This window comes from Sinohyriopsis cumingii, chromosome 2, assembly GCF_028554795.1.
Source record: "Sinohyriopsis cumingii isolate HCF-2022 chromosome 2, ASM2855479v2, whole genome shotgun sequence".
In the NCBI taxonomy this organism is placed as follows: domain Eukaryota; kingdom Metazoa; phylum Mollusca; class Bivalvia; order Unionida; family Unionidae; genus Sinohyriopsis; species Sinohyriopsis cumingii.
The window spans coordinates 94,423,401-94,443,070 of record NC_142962.1 but is presented as its reverse complement, the minus strand read 5'-3'; the positions used below and the strand labels follow the sequence as shown (position 1 = coordinate 94,443,070).

Below are 19,670 nucleotides of genomic sequence, written 5' to 3'. Positions count from 1 at the left end.
GAAAACAGCAAAATGTTCAGTTTGGTTAAGATAATGACTGATGTAGTGCGGCATTGATCCATCTTGCTTATGCATTATTTATTACTAATAATCCTGTTAACTGACACTCTAAAGATTACATAAGGAATATTCAAACAGATTATTTGAATTTAACTTTGTACAACCGATCTTAACATGGTTACATATTGCACATGAACAAATATCCATGTTTTAGAATGTCTGGGATCAAAAGTTCACATTCAGTACATCATATAGACTGACTGTACCTACAGTGAATCTGTAAGGCACATTTCTGCCTGTGTGCACTGAAAATATCCCAAAATGTTATTTTCATCATGATTATGCCTATGTATGGTAACATATTTGAATTTAGTACTTTGACAGTGCAGTATTGTAGCATCAGCTGATATCTGGTTCCACTGAATCATTGAGCTTAATGATTGGTAATTAACACTCTTAAAAATACACTATAAATGTTCAAACAGATCATTTGAATTATGTTTGCACATTTGATCTTAACAAGTATATTGCATATGTCCCACATATGCAAATTTCCATACTTGTTTACAACTTTTGGGGATCAGAATTTCAAAACTTCACATTTAGCTGATGATATAAGATTTATTGGTACATGTACTATAGTTGATCTGTGTGGCCACATTTGGCTGTATTCACTTGCAATATTCAAAATTATTATTTCCCCTATGAATAAGACTGCTTATAGTAATATATTTTAATTTAGTACATTGTCGCTTGACTTTCCTGTATACTGGTATGTACTAATGTTTGTACCAATGATCAAACCTCACCGCCCCAACATTGCCTTAAACTTTGTGATACATAGTCTACCTGATTAGTTATTTAACCTGTAAATGGCTAAATATGCTTCTAGAAACCTCATATATTTTAAAGATGAATTTATCACTTTAATACATGGCCATTGCTTCAAATTTCTGATTGTCACTCTGTCAAGTTTAATATTTTTTCTGTTGCTTGCAATCTTAATGTTATTTTGAAATCACCAGATCTATCACATTTTAACTTCATTTACCTACATCTTACTGTTTTCTAGAATTAAGTGAAACATGCTGTATCTTTTCAGGTCTAGCCTGGTATCTGGAACAAAGTGTTAGAGTTGGATCAGCTTGGAAGCTCTCCAGTAGTCCGGTGATGATAACAAGGTTTCATAAGGACGTGCAGTGTACTGCCATTAGTGACCAAGATTAGTTCATATCACCACACTGATACATAGCACCTCAAAGACATGGCTTAGGACTTCATGAGAGAGATTAGCACAACTGTTCAGGAAGGTAGAGCCTCCGTAAAAACTGTATTTTCCTATCCCATTGTCGCCTTTTGTAGTTATCAACATTGAAATGGAATGCATTTTTGCTATAAAACATGGTAGTGGTCCCATCAGAACTTTAAATCTGAGTGCCCATCAGAACTTTAAATCTGAGTGCCCTATTAGTTATACAAACAACTGCCTAAGTACCTGACACAATAAATGTGGAACATAGCACCTGTCATTGTTTCTTTAGTGTGTACACCTATATGCATCTGGACAGGCATATTGCAGTTTGCTGCCAAAACCACTGAGCTATGTTGCTTCACTGCCCCTGGGAAAAATGTTATCAGTTAATACAGACCCAAACTACCATTTGTTTTAAATACCATTCATTAGTCAACTTTGCTGTCTAAAACTTGTCCAGCTGAGTTTTCAAACTTGCATGAAAATTTAATTTTTCAATAAAATTTAGTTTTTAAAATTTAATGTTTATTTAAATTTCCATTAAAATGTAATTTATCAATATTTTTAAATTTCAAACATATTTTTAGACAGGCCTTATCTTGTATTACAATTAAGGAAGATATAGCAAATTTAGTTTTGGTTTCTCAAGAGCACTTGGACCAAAACTTGCACCTTGTGGAACACCAGCACTACACACTTTCTGACAGGTGTCACATGTCTTGTTTGTAAGGAAATTCAAAAAGACTTCATGTAAAAAGTTGAAATAGGTGTGGCATGCAAATATAAAAGTTTGACAAAATTTGGCCATAAAATATTGGGCCTGTCAGGAATCATGTCACAATTAATAGTTCTGGTTCAGAACCCATGAATGTAGTTCTAGTCTATTTTTAGAACATTTTTTCCTCTCTAATTTTGGTGGTGACAGAAGAGTTAGATTTATGCATTTTTGGTAGGGATTTAAAGGTAATTGTTTATTCTTGAGAATATGAGCTACGGGTGTGGTTGTCCATGTGTATTTCAGCAACAGTGCACAGTGAGTAATAAGGCCTTGGTGATGAACTGGAAATCTGTGTTCTGTTTACATGCTGCTCTGTTTACAGTCCAGCCTCTCAAAAAAATGCAGGTGAACCTTTGACAAGAACTTCATAGTGAATTCATCTTTGAGGGTATTTTAGATTAACAGATGATTTCTATTGAATGTCAGACAGTGGAAAGGTCAGTACTGAGAAACAAACATAGAGACTATATAGTAAAATTAATTGTGTTCTATGTCCACATGTCAACGTGATAATCATGTGATACAACAAAACTCCAGAAGTTGGTCTTGGAATAAATATAGAGAATTTTGTGCTCTTTCATTTTTGTATTTTTATACAAACAGTATATAACTTTCATTTTAAACAAATTCTACAATATTTGAAAATGACAGTTGTGAGATTCTGTGTGGTCGTACCAGCTCAAATTTCATCAACACATTAGTTTTATCATCTTTCAGTTGATTAAAGACATAATGATTTTAATTCTTGCAATTTCTGAGAAAATAAATAATTTTTATATCACTTTCATGCATGCATAACTTGATTTAAATTGTTCAAGTTTGCTAGCCCATCCGCTAAGCGGCTATGCTTTAATGCCACTATGTTGGCCTTTTGAGATGCTAGACTGGTTTTCATACCTTCAATATAAAAAAAAGATATGGATATTGAGTTGTCTGTGAAACAAAAAGTCTACTAGATGAATTTTATCCACTGACCATTTGGATTGCCTCACCAAATATATTTATGGCAAGCATCCAAATGATTCATACTACAACCTCCTAATATTCTGGTTAGAACTCGATAAATTTGACTCACGAACAGTTCAGGTACAACTCAATTACATAATTGTTTCGGGCATCAAATTGTGGAGGAAAATTTACTGGTTTTTCCAGACTTTTGTCAATATTTGCAAAATTCAAACACTTTTCACAGCCGGAAAAAATTTATTTCTCCTGACTATTCCCCCTATTTCCCCGTAGTATGGAGACCCTGTATATTACTGTGATTTCTCTTTGTAATGTGTAGTTTATATTGACAAAGACTAGTACTTCAATTAAACAAGGTCAAATGGTGAATTTCAAAGTGACATGGTAACATGTTTTCTTGTAATGATGTAAGCACAAAGTCTTGAAAGAAAGTAAACCACTTTTACGACTGTCTGATTAAATTATAATATCGGGAAATCAAAACACTTTCTGATATGAAAACTTTCATAAAAGTAATTCCACTGAATAATTTAAATAATCCCTCTCAAATTATATCTGAGCACAACTATAAACTCTGATTACAGGTTCCCCAAGACTGATATTAAACAGCAATGAATAGTTGTTTACCAAATATCCTTTATATACACATTTCACTTGACCTATGTCACAACAGAGTGTTCTGGAAAAAAATAATCATCCTAATGAAAAATTCCTTGACCTAGTCTTATTGCAAACAAGAATAAACTTGAACTCTTGCTATGTAAACATCTTGTTTACTTAAAATCATAAAAGTCAGGTAGGCATTAACTCCATTCACAACCCTCAATTACAATCATGATAAATGCCAGGTACATAATATAAATGAAATATACATATCAGGTATTAAGTATGAGAAAAATGGAACAGCTATGGTAGACCATGTTGCCTGGTCCTGCTGATATTTCAGTTTTTACATGCACATCTGAACAAAGTCAAATTAAAAAAATAAGACAAGAATATGATATTCAAAAACTAGCAAATTAACACCAGCAAAGATGCTAAGGATGGCCTCCAGAAGAACTGTTGCCACCAAATCTTTCTTGGTACAGCCACTCAAATAACTTCTGTCTTTCCCTCTCTCACAAACACATGAAAAGAGCAAAAGATGTGTATACTAATCAATTTAAAGAGATTGGGAAGGATAAATAAGATATGAGCTAGATATATGTATATCTATTGGTAATGACAGATAACAAAATTAATCATTTAAGCAAAATGTTGAAATTACAATATTTGAAAATAAATGTGTTTAGTATCATTTTTTAAGGTAAGGTCTCCTTTAAATGTTTGGATAGATAATTGTTTCAGTATTTACAAAAAGTCTGTAACATGAGAAAGAACAAGATCCCTTGAAAGGACTGATGCTCTAAACACTCAAAGAACTTCTAAGAATTCAAGACAAGACCATTTCTTTATTTAATTGCTTAACATTGAAACCTTCTCTGACACTCATGAGCAATTATAGTTTCAAATTAGCCACTGCAAAATCAGCACCATTTTGATTGTGGACAAAGTAGACACCATTAGAAGACCTTTTTGGAAACCCAATGTTAATATGACATCCAGTCAGGTGACTTAGTGAGAAGATTTTCAATATTTTCATTGTGGCAGCCATTTTTGAAGGCAGATCAGCACCATTTTTATTCAGGACCAACCAGATATCTGTGAAGGGGCAAATTTCTGGCGATCTAAGAAGAATACATTAGTTGAGACCAGAGAACAATTAATTAGATTTATAAGGGACAGGCACATATCAAATCGCCATACTAGCATGATCGGTAATGTCTTTTCAAGGGGGGGGGGATGAATTTCATTCTTAATTAAGCATTTGTTGGTACAGCAGCCAGACGGACTATTAGGGACATGGTAAACTTTATTTTCATGGTAAAACTGTCACAACTGAAAGATCACAGAAACTCTGTTACTGAAACTACCGGGTCAAGCTGACCCAGACTTTGGCACTTCTGGAAAAGGTGGCAGATATATTTGATTTTGATTGGTTACGCTGAATAAGGGGCGTGTTTCCCACACTAAATTTCCTAGGTTTTAATATCGCCACATCATAAATTTTAATCAGTCTATGCTTTTTCTGCCAGAGAAAACAAAAGTAGGATGCTGCAGAATTTGGAAGAAATTCTCTCGTAAAAACTATTGTCCAAAGGGGACTGTTGTCAAAGGAAACTGACGAACAAATTTGGCAATAGAGCAAGGAACGTTGAAAGCAAAGGTATTTGTGACAATTCCGTATAATTTGTGGTGCCACACACACACACACACACACACACACACATATATATATATATATATAATGCTTTACTGAATTTATTTACTTATATTTGCATGAATTTAATTTCTACATTCGTATATTAATTTGCTTTATGAAGTATAACTGTTGAGTTTATGCATAGGAAGTCAAACATTAATTTTCTTTAGATAAGTAGGACCAATTGTTTAAATTTGTCGTCTTGTTTGCATAAGAATTAGGTTCTAAGAATTTAATGTATTACATTAGTTAATATGATTACGAGAATCCATGTGAATTCACCAGATCTAGAAGATTTCACATATGATTAAGGGAGAGTGTGCATTGACTGAAATGATGAAGAAACCATTAATGTATTTCATTTATTCGCATTTGTAAATTGAGGCTGGCTCGGAACCGCAATGCCTCATGTGGTGTAATGTGTGATGTTAATGCATCACGCATTAACATCACACATTACACCACACGAGGCATTGCGGTTCCGAGCCAGCCTCAATTTACAAATGTGAATAAATGAAATACATTAATGGTTTCTACATCATTTCAGTCAATGCACACTAGTCATTAAACTAACTAGGGTTCATTATAGGACATGTGGAGCTGGCTGATAGCCTTAGCATCTGTTTAGCACCCATAGTAAGATCTGATAACTAGAGGGAATAATGTAAAAGCCCCTGTTATCATAAACAGAAAATTTAGGTTGTCTCTATTTCTATTATTTTTTTTTAAAGGGAGAAAATAGCTCCTGTGACGTATGGTGCGATGGATTAATTCTGCAATGTAATAATAATTCGGAGACGAATTCTGAGATGTATCCTGTGACGTATCAGTGAATCTAAGTGCTAAGCACAGAGTGAGGACTGAGAGAGGCAAAACCAACAGAATCAAAGAACAGCTACAGTGGAGTGAAGGAAGAAACAGGTTACGCAATTGCACAAGGCAATGACTTCGACTGTTCACTTGATCCTATGATGAACTAAATCTATCAGTAAACAGATCAGCTATTTTATTTAAATATATTTGTGTTTTATTTTCCTTACTGTAATTCAGTGAAAATTTTATATCTAAAAACAGAGTATATTCTTGATGTAATGGTATCTCACGGTTGTTTTATGTAATTGATTAAATTGTTTGTTTAGATGTACAGGGGCTCATGTTGGTTTGTTCTATATTATCTGCTCAAATCTCTATCTATTTCACCTATAAGTTTCACCACTTATATTTATATTTACTTGAACACTGCAACAATATTGAGGGTGGTCAACCTCTAGATATTGAAAACCAAATTAAGGACGACACCAGAGCGCGTTACAATATCATAACTAGTCTTTTGGTGAATATGAGATCCCATTAAGGAATAGTAGCAATAACAAGATTTTCAAGATGGCTGCCATGGTGGTCATAGATGATGTCAGATCAGAACCATTTTCATTTAACACCAACTATGACATTATTAAAAGTCTTCTGCAGAAAACCCTAGGTTGATATGACTTTTCATCTAGGTACATATAGGTGGCGCTCTACAGTTTCGTATTTTGCATAGAGTTAGGATTTTAAAGAAAAAGAATTTCCCCGGCTTTCCTCACTGGTTATACTGGCTATTTAAAAAAGACCTTGTATATCTTAGGTATAATGCAAAGAACCTTTAATTCCCTTTATTTTGGTGTATGATTGATGGGTGTACTATGGGTTATAGATGTGATGTGATGTGATGTGATTTTGATTTTTAACGTAGCTTTAACAATTTTTCAGTCATATCGCTACGATGTCTGCAATGTGGCAGTTTATAGTGATGTCTAGCACTGGGGCATCATGTCGCAGACATGTAGCATGATGTCCCACCCAGTCACATTATCCTGACACCGGGCCGACCAGTCCTAACACTAACCTCTTAATGCTGAGCGCCAAGCAAGGCAGCTGTTAGTACCATTTTTGTAAGTCTTTGGTATGACTCGGCCAGGGATCGAACCCACAACCTCCCGCATCCGAGGCGGACGCTCTAACCACTAGGCCACCGGTCAGAATAGTGAAAAGGTCTAAACAAGAGTTATAGAGTATTTTGCTTGGCCTTACTTCAGATGTGCACCTTTCAAAAAAGTGCTAGCTCTACTTGGTCATTTTCACTTCCTGAACTTTAGAGGTAAATTGTATAAAAAAGAAGCGATAACATTTGTTTTACATTTTATATATTTGGTAATTCATTCATTGCACTTTCAGAAGCTGGTATTGTCTAGTCTGGCAAAATTCATTTTCCCTATTTTAATAGCTGCTATGTATAGTGTACTTTAGACTAATTCAGGCTGATTTTTTAACACAAGGGAGCAGTCATTTTAAGAAGCAGTGTGCTTAAATCATGTAAAATTTCCAAAAGTACAATATCCGAAAGAAATATCATCTACATTACATTAATGTAGAATAGAGGTATGCCAACATTCTCTCCATTGTGCATGTTTTAAATGCGAACTACTTCACCTTACATACGTCAGTCTCTCAAAAGTACATATTAATTGGTGAGCGCCCACATAGCAATAACAAGATTTTCAAGATGATCATTGTGGTGGCCATACTGGATATCAGACTGGCACAATTTTTGCTCAAGACCAACTTCACACCATAAGAACTCTTCTGTTGAAAATCCCATGCTGATATGATTTTTCATTGAAAATATGTATAAAAAAAAAAAAAGAATTTCAAGATGGCTGCTGTGGAGGCCATAATGGATGTCAGATCAGTACCATTTTCATTCAGGATCAACTAGATATCATAAGAAGTCTTTAACCTTTTACCTCATAGAGCATAGTTACAAAGTGCAGCATGGTATAAATAGAACACCTGTTACCTATTCAACTTCATATGCATAAGCCTGCCTGTTAACTGTTAAGCAATGTAGTGTATGTTATGTTTAACAGCAATTTTAACCATTTTACATTTTTGGTACACATCCATTATGTGTGAAAAAATTTAAGAGTAAAGTCCAATTGTTATAGCTGTGTAATTATTTTTAACGGAAGAATTTTTTATGTGCTTTAAAATCTTGAGAGAACTCGTTCAATGTCATGTCAGTGAGGCCGCATGACCAACCGTAGCTGCCATTTCTCATACTCGAAATTTACAAGTTTTTCGTCTGCGTCTACATCACTAAGTCATCTGAATTTGATAACTTATAAAAACTAATTGCTACTTACATCAATATCAGAGCCTTTACCTAAGTTATTGAATCTTTCATGTTGTGATTCTAATCGTGAAAACTTCGTAAGTACTGAATGAAATCCCTGACCGCCATTTTGGAGAGTGGAGATTGCGACCCTGTTACTTTAAATAGCAGATATCGACCAGTACATAAACAGTGACCACGTGATCTGCTGTAATTGTCATTTGCAGAAATGAATGTAGTATCTAATAGGGGGTTTTCCCCGAAGGTGGTGCTACGACAACCGGCTCAAAATGGCTGATGTTTACAGCAGGCATCAAAAGGCGCTTCCATGTGAATGGAGTAGAGGCATCAAAAGGCGCTTCCATGTGAATGGAGTAGAGGCATCTAAAGACGCTTGCATGAGGTAAAGGGTTAAGTGAAAACCCCATGCTGATATGTCCATCTATTCAGATGAAGTCGCTATAACAAGATTTACAAGATGGTCAATGTGATGGACATACTGGATGTCCAGGCAGAATTATTTTCATTTATGACCAAATGGATATCATTATGAGATGTCTTCTGATGAAACTCCAAGCCAATATGTCTTTCCATTCAGGAGTAGAGTAAACTAAATTTTCAAGATGGCAGCCAGAATGGCCATATTTATTATCAGATCAGCACTATTTTCATTTAGGACCAAGCTGGCAGCACAAAAAGTCTTTTAGTGAAAACCCCATGCTGACGTGACCATCCATTCAAGAGAAGCAACAACTACAGAATTATTTTCAGCATGGCTACTGTGATGGGCGTACTGGATGTTCAAGCAGAATCATTTGCATTCAGGATAGGCTAGATATCTTCTTAAGTCTTTTGGTGAAAATACATGACTATCTGTTTTAGCAAAAAAGTAGCAAGTTTTCAGGATGGCTGCCACGGCAGCTACATTCAGCATCAGACATCATTTTAGTGCAGGAACAACTAGCTAGCATAAGATGTCTTCAAGTGAAACCACCATGCTGATATAACTACCCATTCTGGAAGAATAGCTATAACAAAATTTTCAAGATGGACTCTATAGTGGCAATACTTGGATGTCCAAGCAAAACCAATCTCATTTAAGACTTACAAAACATTATAAGAAGTCTTCTGGTGAGAATCACATACCAATATGACTCTTTGTTCAGAAGTAGCAATAGCAAGATTTTCAAGATGACTGATGTGGTGCCTATATTGGATGTCAGATCAGCACTATTTTCATTTAGGGTCAATCAGACATCATAAGAAGTCATTTGGTGAATACTCCATATAGATATAACCATCCATTCATGAAGACTAGCAATAACAAGATTTTCAAGATCGCTATTGTGGTGGCCATACTGGCTTTCTGAACAACACCATCTCCTTTAGGACCAACTACATCTTGGGATGAATGTATATAAAAAGCTTCATGGCAATTCTTCAAGTAGTTCATAAAGAGTAGTGACAATAAACGTGTGCTAACAGGTAGATGGGTGACATGATTGACAACATGCAATCCAATAAGCTCTTCTGGTCTATGACTAGTAGAGGTAAAATAGCACAACAGGAAAAACCATGAATCTCTGATGGGAAAAATAAAGCAAACTTATCTATATGCATTAAAACAAAATAAAATCTCAAATCTAACAATAAACTGATGTTCTAACATTCACTTGAGTTGCAGGTTACACCTATTTACACCACTGCACCTGGAATACCATCTGGAGGGCAATTTCAATATACTGATAGCATGTATCATTGTAAGGTTCCTTAGGGTATGAGTAAATATATCTCATATATTTTAATCTTTTCTGAAAATAAAAATGTTTTGCTGAATTAATATTAAAGTTCACAAGTGCACAATATAATCCCTTTCTTCAACAAATATTTTCTCATGGTCTCTTGTAATAAGTTTTACATTCTGTATAATAGTTTACTCAATGCTAAGATCTATTAAAGTTTAGTTTGTTGCAAGGATACTTTGAAACGGTGTAGCAAAATAATTCATCAAATGAATATAAATAAACAATAATGCAAACAAATATTGCATGTCATCTGAGTTCAATGCTGATTTCAGTAATTTCATGGTCTAAGTGTAATTCACATTACTGTCTCATATTCTGATCATATTTGTCACAGTTCAAGATTGTGAATTCATACAAGGCTATAAAACAATAAAAAGAATAAATACAATTTTGAAATAAAAGTAATGAAAAATGACATGAATTTTTTTATTTCTTATTGTTATTCCAACTTTTTCAGACTACTAAAGTCCCAAATAGCAGGGCCACTTGCAAGCTGTTGTTTTGGGTGGCCTTCCTTCCTGTGCTTTTTCTATATTTATCAAAACCCATCCCAATATTACAAATGATTATGATTTGTGCTAAAGAATGTCTCAAAACATGATCAGAAAGAAAAGAATACAGAGTCCATACATATCAACAAGCAATATTTGAATGTCCTCATGATCTACTGCAATCAGTTTCTTCTACATTTTGTTACACTTGTCTCAATATTACAATTGATTGCATACATGAGATTGTACTTGCAACAGGCCAAAAAATACAATTTTAAAGGCTGTCTACTACACATACTGTTTTATAGTTGAAATCTACCATTTTTGAAAATTTCAAGATTTTTTACAACAAGTTTAAATTAAAAACCCAAACATGATATTTTTAAGTATGCGATCAACACATTAGAGAAACCAGCCAAAACCAGTCTACTGAGGACCAGAACTGTCCCACCAGTACAATGACCAGTGCAATGATGCATGGCTGATCAGCTGTTAAAGAACAATCAACATTGTCAGTTGATTACCTTATTGCTGGAATATGTAGAGTTTAATGCCAAACAAGGGATGTCTCTTGAGGTGTTATAATTAATAAAGGTGTAAAAAAAGTGGCATAATGTCTTTTGAGCCTTTGATGAAAATCAGCTGACCATTGCTGGAAGAGAGATAATATGGAGAGAGCAACCAAAATGAATTATTTCTGCAGACACACCAAGTATTTAGATTTGTTGTCATGTTTAATTGTTACTGTATTGTTCAAGCTGTTTTAAGAGGAATATTTAAGAGCAGTTCTTGCATTTTTATTTTCAATTCATGCAAAATGCCAAAACGTGTGCTTTCTCACAATGCTAAGAAACCACTTGCTAAGAAATATTGCAGTTCAAAAGTGCATGGATATCAGAGTATTGAGTGTGTGCAGGCAAGTGGTAAAGGTCCTGAGTTGGCATGGTGAGTATGTGCACATTTTGTATTTCATGCATGTAAATTCAGTTGAATCCCTAGATAAAATATATCAGTTAGCAGTATATTCCAAGATATTTAATTAATTTTATTCATAAAGGCATAAATAAATTGGGGATAAATTATTGAAAAAAGCATAAATACATCATGCATTTTTCACTGTTAATTTAAAGTCTAAATTAATCTTTATTTTAATTTTAATTTACAGTGGTGAAACCTACCAAAAGAGTTTTTGAATCTGAACCATGATGACAAAGTCCTTAAGGATGAGACAGTCAGGAATACATTTTAAGTCCAAGTCAGTAATTTCCTCCATGGAGTGAACATGATTTAGAGGATTATCTGGGAGCATTCAACAACTGTACAAACCCAGCAACAGGAAAATTTAGTTAAAATTTCTTTGCAGGCTGAGCATTGTTGTCCTCTCGTTACAACATTCCCGTGCTGCTACAGAGAGGACATCCCCATTCTTTGCAAAATATGAAGTGATTCAGAGGGAAATCTGGACCAGAAAACTACTGACAACCTGTTATGTATGAAGTTTAATATCCACATTGAATGTCATCAGTGGTGACCAGACAGTAATCTTTTGAAGGAATATAATATGATATAACGACTCATATTAGTTATCGTAACATCAGAACCTAAATCCAATTTATGATTAAAACTGACTGTTTTATTATAAAATGAAAAGAATACATATTATGGCAAAAATGCACTTATTTAGTTCTCAATTTCCTTGAAGAACATAAAATGTATGCTGATAACAAAATCTACTTGTTCAGAAGCCAATCTACTGCTCAAAATCTACTGGTCTGAGAACCTGGATCTGTCACATGTATGTGATTATGATTTGTGCTTAAAAAAAGTCCCAAAACACAATGAAAAAGAAAAGAATACAATCTACCATATAAATTAGCAATCAACATTAGAATCTCAGTTTTGTTTAAAGAAAATGATGACATTTTTGTCATAATGTGATGCAGATTTTCAAGGATCATATGGCAATGTATAAAGCTATAAAAAAGAAATCTGCTCACAATGGTATATCATGAGTGTTTTCAGGAGACATTTGCCCACCGTTCATGTCCCTCAGAAATGACAAATACCCATACCTTAATTATAAAGTGTCTTAAAATAAATATCCCTGCACATGACCATTAAATCCCACTCTGTAAATCTGTGTCCTGGTAATAAAGACAGACTCTGATGCCAATGCTGGCTGTGTATATGAATTTGTCTTTCAAGCCCAGTATATCAGTTTTTAAAGATATCAAGGCATCTAGATCATACTGACTATGGGTATTATATGTTAGCAGGAGCTCAAAACATATTCCTTTTGCTAAGATGTGAACAATTATTTCAAGCAATCTCAAATCAATCCTGCAAAATAGTGACTAAGCTTTAGAGAGCACCACACTATCATTAAAAAAAGCACAGCTAGACAGAAACAGCTGAATAACATAATGGAATCATAACCTGGACAACATTTCTAAGCAATGTAGAAAGTAGGTCACAGTTACTGTTACCCAGTTTTGGTGTACATCACACTCTAATCAGAAGATACACAAAGACTACAACTTTGGTCTCAGCAGACCATTCTTACAAAGATCAACATTAATATTCATGTATCATAAGAACAAGGAAAACTAGGTAACCTGTGCTGTTTGCCGACATTTCCTCTGCATTCATAGAAACTTTGGTCAAAGGTACCTGCAGTAATTCTGAGAAAGTGCTTCATGGTTTTAAATACTACAGCAACATATATATTCATTCACTATAATAACTGCAGTAGCTAAGTGGTTAGCATGCCAGACATGCAACTGAAATGGTGTGGGTTTGAATACTTACTCAAGCCATTTATCATATATCCTTATTTGAAAGCTCTGTATGGGCAGTTAATGTTCTTGACACTGGTACTGTTTATATTTTATTAACCTTCAAATGCAAGTGTGCTACAAAATATTAGTTTACAATGATGAACTTGTACTAAATATGCTGCCTTCAGTAATTATGCTAAAATGAGGATAACTACTACTACTACTACTACTGATATTATTATTATCATCAGGCAACTTGGAAAAGTGCTGTTGTTGTTGTAGGGTTTAATGCCATTTTTCAGCACAAGATAGGCTATACATGGCAGCCAGTATAACTGGTGGAAGAATCCTGGAAAACCCAGGGAAGAACCACCAACCCACGAGAAGCTACTGACAAGCTTTCTCACGTACCAGCATTAACCGAGCCTGAGACTTGAACCTATGCAGACAGCGGTGAGATAATAATAATAATAATAATAATAATAATGACGACTTTGTATAGCGCCTAATCTTTAGAAGCTCTAAGCGCTTTACAACATTAGACAACACCTATAAGATAAAAAACATATAATGATTTGATTACAAAAACAAACACCATGAAATTAGAAAACATTAAAAAAACATGCTGAGAATATTTAAGGTAGGAAACATTATTAGGTCTTTAAGTTTGTTCTTGAAGTCGAAATAAGTGAGTTTTGAGAGCCCTCTTGAATGTGATCACTGTGTCTTTGTGTCTAAGTTCAGTGGGCAATTCATTCCAAGTTCCTGGGCCCTGGTATGCAAAAGAACGCTGTCCGTATGACTTTGTTTTCATAGTGGGAATAATGAGTATACGATTGTCAAAAGAGGAGCGTAAGTATCTTGCTGGTGTGTACACATGGGTGAGGTCGGATAGGTATGTTGGACTAGAGTCTGACAGTGAAGCGCAGCACAGAGAACAAATTTTGTGTTTGATTCTGGATCAAATGGATAACCAGTGTAGGGTACAGAGCAGCGGGGAGGTGTCCTCTGATTGTGGTACTCTAAGTATGATCTGAGCGGCTGTGTTTTGAACTTTTTGAAGTTTCTGGAGCAGATATTGAGATGAACCAGACAGAACTGAGTTACAATAGTCCAGTCTTGAAAGTACTGATGAACACGCAAGTGTTTTAGTGGCATCAACTGAAAGATATTTGCAAATTGAGCTGATGCGTCTCAGCTCAAGATATTCAGCCTTGCATATGTTCATGACATGTTGGTGCAATGTGAGAGTACTGTCCAGATTAATACCTAGGTTTCATACTGATTGTGTGAATTTAATGTTGGTGTTGCTGATATTTATTGTTTGAGGTAAAGTATGTGAATGAGAAAGTCCTTGTGTTGTGATCAGAATGGCATCAGTTTTATCATCATTCATCTGCAGCTTGTTACATGTCATCCATGATTTCACATCAGAAATGCACCTCTCTACTCCTTGGATGGTAGCATCAACTTCAGTTGGGTGGCTAGATTTGTATATTTGGGTGTCATCAGCGTACAATTGGTGCGACACTGGATGATGATCTATGACACTTGAGAGCGGCTGAGTGTATAGAATGAAGAGAACAAGTCCAAGAACAGACCCCTGTGGAACACCACAACATAGATCAACTGGGCTTGAGTGTATTCGATTTGCAGACACAATTTGTGTCCTGTTGACCAAGTAGGACTTGAACCACAGTAAGGCTGTATGCCAAATACATGCTGGAGATGGTGAAGTAATATATTATGGTCTATTGTGTCAAATGCTGCAGATAAATCAAGGAGGGTGAGGACTGTAATCTTTCCGCTATCCAACGCAGAGAGAATGTCATTAACTACTTTTAGAAGAGTAGTTTCAGTACTGTGGCAAGGGCGATATGCAGATTGTACATTGCTAAAAAGACTGTTTGAATTTAGATGAGATACAAGCTGGGATAGACAACCTTTTCTAAGATTTTTGATATGAATGGGAGATTAGAAACTGGGTGGTAGTTCTTTAAATCGTTATGGTCTAGTGTTGGTTTCTTCAGCAGAGGCTTTACAATGGCAGTTTTGAAAAATGATGGGAATTCCCCGGATGAGAGAGAGAGGTATTAATAACATCAGTTAATGAAGGCAATACTGGATCTAAGCACTCAAGCAGCAGTGATGTTGGAATTGGATCAAGTTCACATGCCTTTGGTGCACTCTTCATCAGGATTGTATGTACGAAATCCATAGAGACAGGTTCCTTGACATTAGCTTGTTAATAATCTCGAAGAGCTCTTTGCAGCTGGAACTTTCCATGATCTTAGTAGTGTAGTGGGCTGATTTCGCTGCATGGACTATATTTGTGACATTCTTCTTATCGGCTTCATAGATTTGCTTATGAATAGTGAGTCTGGTGGAAAGCCAAAGCCTCTCAGCTTTCCTGTGGTCTCTTTTAGCAGTGTGAAGCTGGTCCCTAACACTGCTATACCAGTTATTAAATTTACCACTATGAGTATAGAAGCAAGATACGAGTTATTAGGAAACCAGACTGACTGCTCTTGAACTGATTTTTGCTGTTACATGAAAAATATCACAAATATTGTTTGATGTTGACATTTTTCAAGGAAACGGTGGCTGCTTGATCAAACAACAAAAATTCCTGTGGTCCCTCATCATGACACAGCAACACATTTACTCCATTGCTGCTCCTTCTTGATGTGTTGGAAGCTGAAGTCATAATGCCTTTCCATTACACAATGGACACAACAATACTCATCACAGTTTTCTTACTGATGTGAGTCCAAGGCTCGGCTAGCGAGGATACGTGGGAAAGCCTGCCAGTAGCTTCTCGTGGGTCGGTGGTTCTTCCCTGGGTTTTTCAGGGTCCTTCTTCCACCAGTTATACTGGCCGCCATGTATAGCCTATCTTGTGCTGAAAAATGGCGTTAAACCCTAGAACAACAACAACAACAACAACTTACTGATGTGTGCAGTGATAGCCATTGATGATGTAATTACTACTGCAAGTACTTTGCTTAGCCTTGTTTTCAATTGAATGCCCTGGGAGCATATGTATAATTGAGTAAGTTCTAACAAGGATCTATATGCGCACTGAAATTCAAGCTACAGCCTAAATTAGGAAATTGGAGATCTGAGAGACCAACAAAGTGATCAGACTATTCCCTGTATGGTTAATGCCAGGTGCTTTTAGTATGAATTAAAATCAACGGTGAACAATCTGCCAACTACTCCTAAAGAAGCAAAGCAAAATTTGTCATTTTCAAACAGGCACACCAAAGCAAAACTAGCAAACAAATTACTAACAAAGTTCATAAAGCACATTTTCTAATCTCTCCACTGATGCCTCAGTTCTGATATTTTCATAAGATTAAAAATGTTTCTTAAACTGTCATATTCCTTTATAATCCATAACAAAATATGTCAGTCATATGATGTCATCTGATACGGGTTTGTACCATATTATCACCCATTTTTGTAATTTTCTTAAGTGGGTATAATTTTACACTTAAATTCTTACAAAAGTCTGAAATAATATCAAGTATGAAATCATACAAAATTGGTCTAATTGCAAATACAACTCATGTAACTTAGTAAATGAAACAGATGTAAATACCCACCTACATAGTTACCTACATACATACGAAGAGACCAAAATACAGACAGGAAAGCAAAGAAACAGACAGAAACTGATAAAAATACCATGAGAACATTACTCACAAGATGATCTCCTGTAGATCAATTACATTGGCATGTGGGCTAAGTCTCCTCATGGCTTGGATTTCCCTCAAATTGTTCACCTGCTCCAAGCTGAAAGATGTATAAAAAAGTGCAGTATAACCTGTTATGTTTAGGCTCTTTTAAACAGCATGTGTGTGTTTGATTTGGATTTTTAATGTAGCTTTAACAATTTTTCAGTCATATCGCTATGATGTCTGCAATGTGGCACTTTACAGTGATGTCTAGCACTGGGAATCATGCCACAGACATGTAGCATGATGTCCCACCCAGTCACATCCTGACACCAGGCCAACCAGTCCTAAATCTAACCTCTTAATGCTGAGTGCCAAGGGAGCTGTTAGTACCATTTTTGTAAGTCTTTGGAATATCTCGACCGGGGATTGAACCCATGACCTACCGCATCCAAGGTGGACGCTCTAACCACTAGGCCACCGGAGCGGTCTCTTTTAAACAGTAACAAGAAAGTTTGAAGATGACAAGCTTTGTAAAATTTTACAAATAATTTATTTCCCTAGAAAACAATGTAAAAATGAGAAAAAGAACTTACTGTTCTATGAATCAAATGCAAAAATAATCCAGGAATAATCCCAAGAATTGAAAAATAGAAGTCCTAGTAATAAAATGTCCCAATGAAACTGAGTTAGAGTCCTGATAAAAAAATCCAAGATGGAAGACTATGACATATGCAATGGTCAGTGTTGTCCTGATGTGTCAACAGTTCCTTGTTGAACCACAAAAAATAATCCAGTTTTGAATTCCAAATAAAATTTCAATAAATGTCTTTGTCCAAGAATTCTGTATAAGCACTTAAATATTTCCAGGGAAAAGAATTAATAATTCCATAAAATGGAATTTCAACTCAAACTGGTCACAAAAAACACCTTTAAGTGTCAATGGTTTATAGCCCAACTGACTAAATTCTCTAAAGAGAAGAGTTATACACTAATTTAAGATGCAAACAGATTCCAGTATGAGGGTCACATGATCATGTTTCTAGAACAAGATAGAAGCTTTTTACAGGCCTAACATCACATATGGCCTTGACTAAAATTAATGATTTTACTAAGAAAGAATAACATTAAAATAAATTAAAAAGTTGTTTACTTCATCTCTTACTGATTCTGAATCAAGGTCAGGAATTAGGTCAGCATTAGATACAAAGTTTCTATTATTAGTGTTTACAAAAATAACAGTCAGATCAAACAAATTTCTGGAAAATGTCAAATCCAGTAAATAAAGTTACATTACAATAACATGTAATGGTATAAACAAATCAAACTAACAAACAAACAATTAAATGAAATCAAATATAAATGAAATCAAATATACATAACACTTTCCCCATAAAGAAAAAGATTTATATAATAAAGTTTTCTTTTTATCATAGATTAATTATAAATGAGTTTTTAAAAATAAAAAAAATAACATAAGAACTCCTATGAATTATACAAAGTGTACATGCAATAATACATTTATATACATGAGAAAATGCATCTGCTATTAAATTATCTTTTCACTTAATGTACCTGATGCCAATATTATATTCCTTTTAACAACCCCACCTTAGTAGTCTTTCATTTTTATTTTTCATCTTGCAGATGAAAATAAGGGGGTTGTGATCACTAAACACAATAATCGAAGAAGGAGTTGAACTAATGTAAACTTCAAAATGTTGTAATGCCAATATCAAAGCCAAACATTCCTTCTCGATTGCTGAGTAATTTCTTTGGTGTTTATTTAATTTCTTAGAAAAACAGCACACTGGATGATCAACACTATTTTCGTTTTCTTGAATCAATACTGCCCCAACCAAAACATCACTTGCATCAACAGAGAGTTTAAATGATTGGCTGAAATTTGGAGCTGTTAGAACTGGTGCACTTTTAAGTATGACTTTTAACTCATCAAAAGTCTCCCGACACTTTTCAGTCCAAAAAACTTGTTTTTCTTGCTCAATTAATTTGTCAGGGGTTCAGCAGTTATGGAAAAATTGGAACAAAATTTCTGATAGTATTCAGCCATACCAAAAAAATCACATCAGTTGTTTTATAATAAAAGGCACAGGGAATTCAGAGATAGCCCTGATCTTAGCATCTATAGGTTTAACTTGTCCATGTCCCACAATATGTCATAGAAATGTTACTCTAGCATGGCAGAACTCACTTTTGGATAAATTAATTGTCAAACTTGCATCTGTGAGTCTGTTAAAGAATTTCCAAATTGTTGCTAAATGTTCCTTCCAGGTGTCACTGTACATGATGACATCATCAATGTAAGCATCACAATTGTCTGGACCAGAGGTGATCATATTCATTAAATGTTTAAAAGTACTTGGCAAACCCTTCAGCCCAAACAGCATCATTTTATATTGATAAAGTCCATCTGGAGTCACGAATGCCAAAATTCCCTTTTCTCT

At 34.9% G+C, this 19,670-nt stretch overlaps 1 protein-coding gene across 2 annotated transcripts in view; it reads right to left on the bottom strand.

Moving 5' to 3' along the window:
• The window catches only part of LOC149805404 (MAPK/MAK/MRK overlapping kinase-like), a 105,648-nt gene that overhangs the window by 57,999 nt on the left and 27,979 nt on the right, over positions 1–19,670 (bottom strand). For both annotated transcript variants that reach the window (XM_089949959.1, XM_089949961.1), the window contains exon 3: positions 17,234–17,323. In XM_089949959.1, the coding sequence (XP_089806085.1) occupies positions 17,234–17,323 (90 nt within the window). The remainder of the gene's footprint in view (positions 1–17,233; positions 17,324–19,670) is intronic.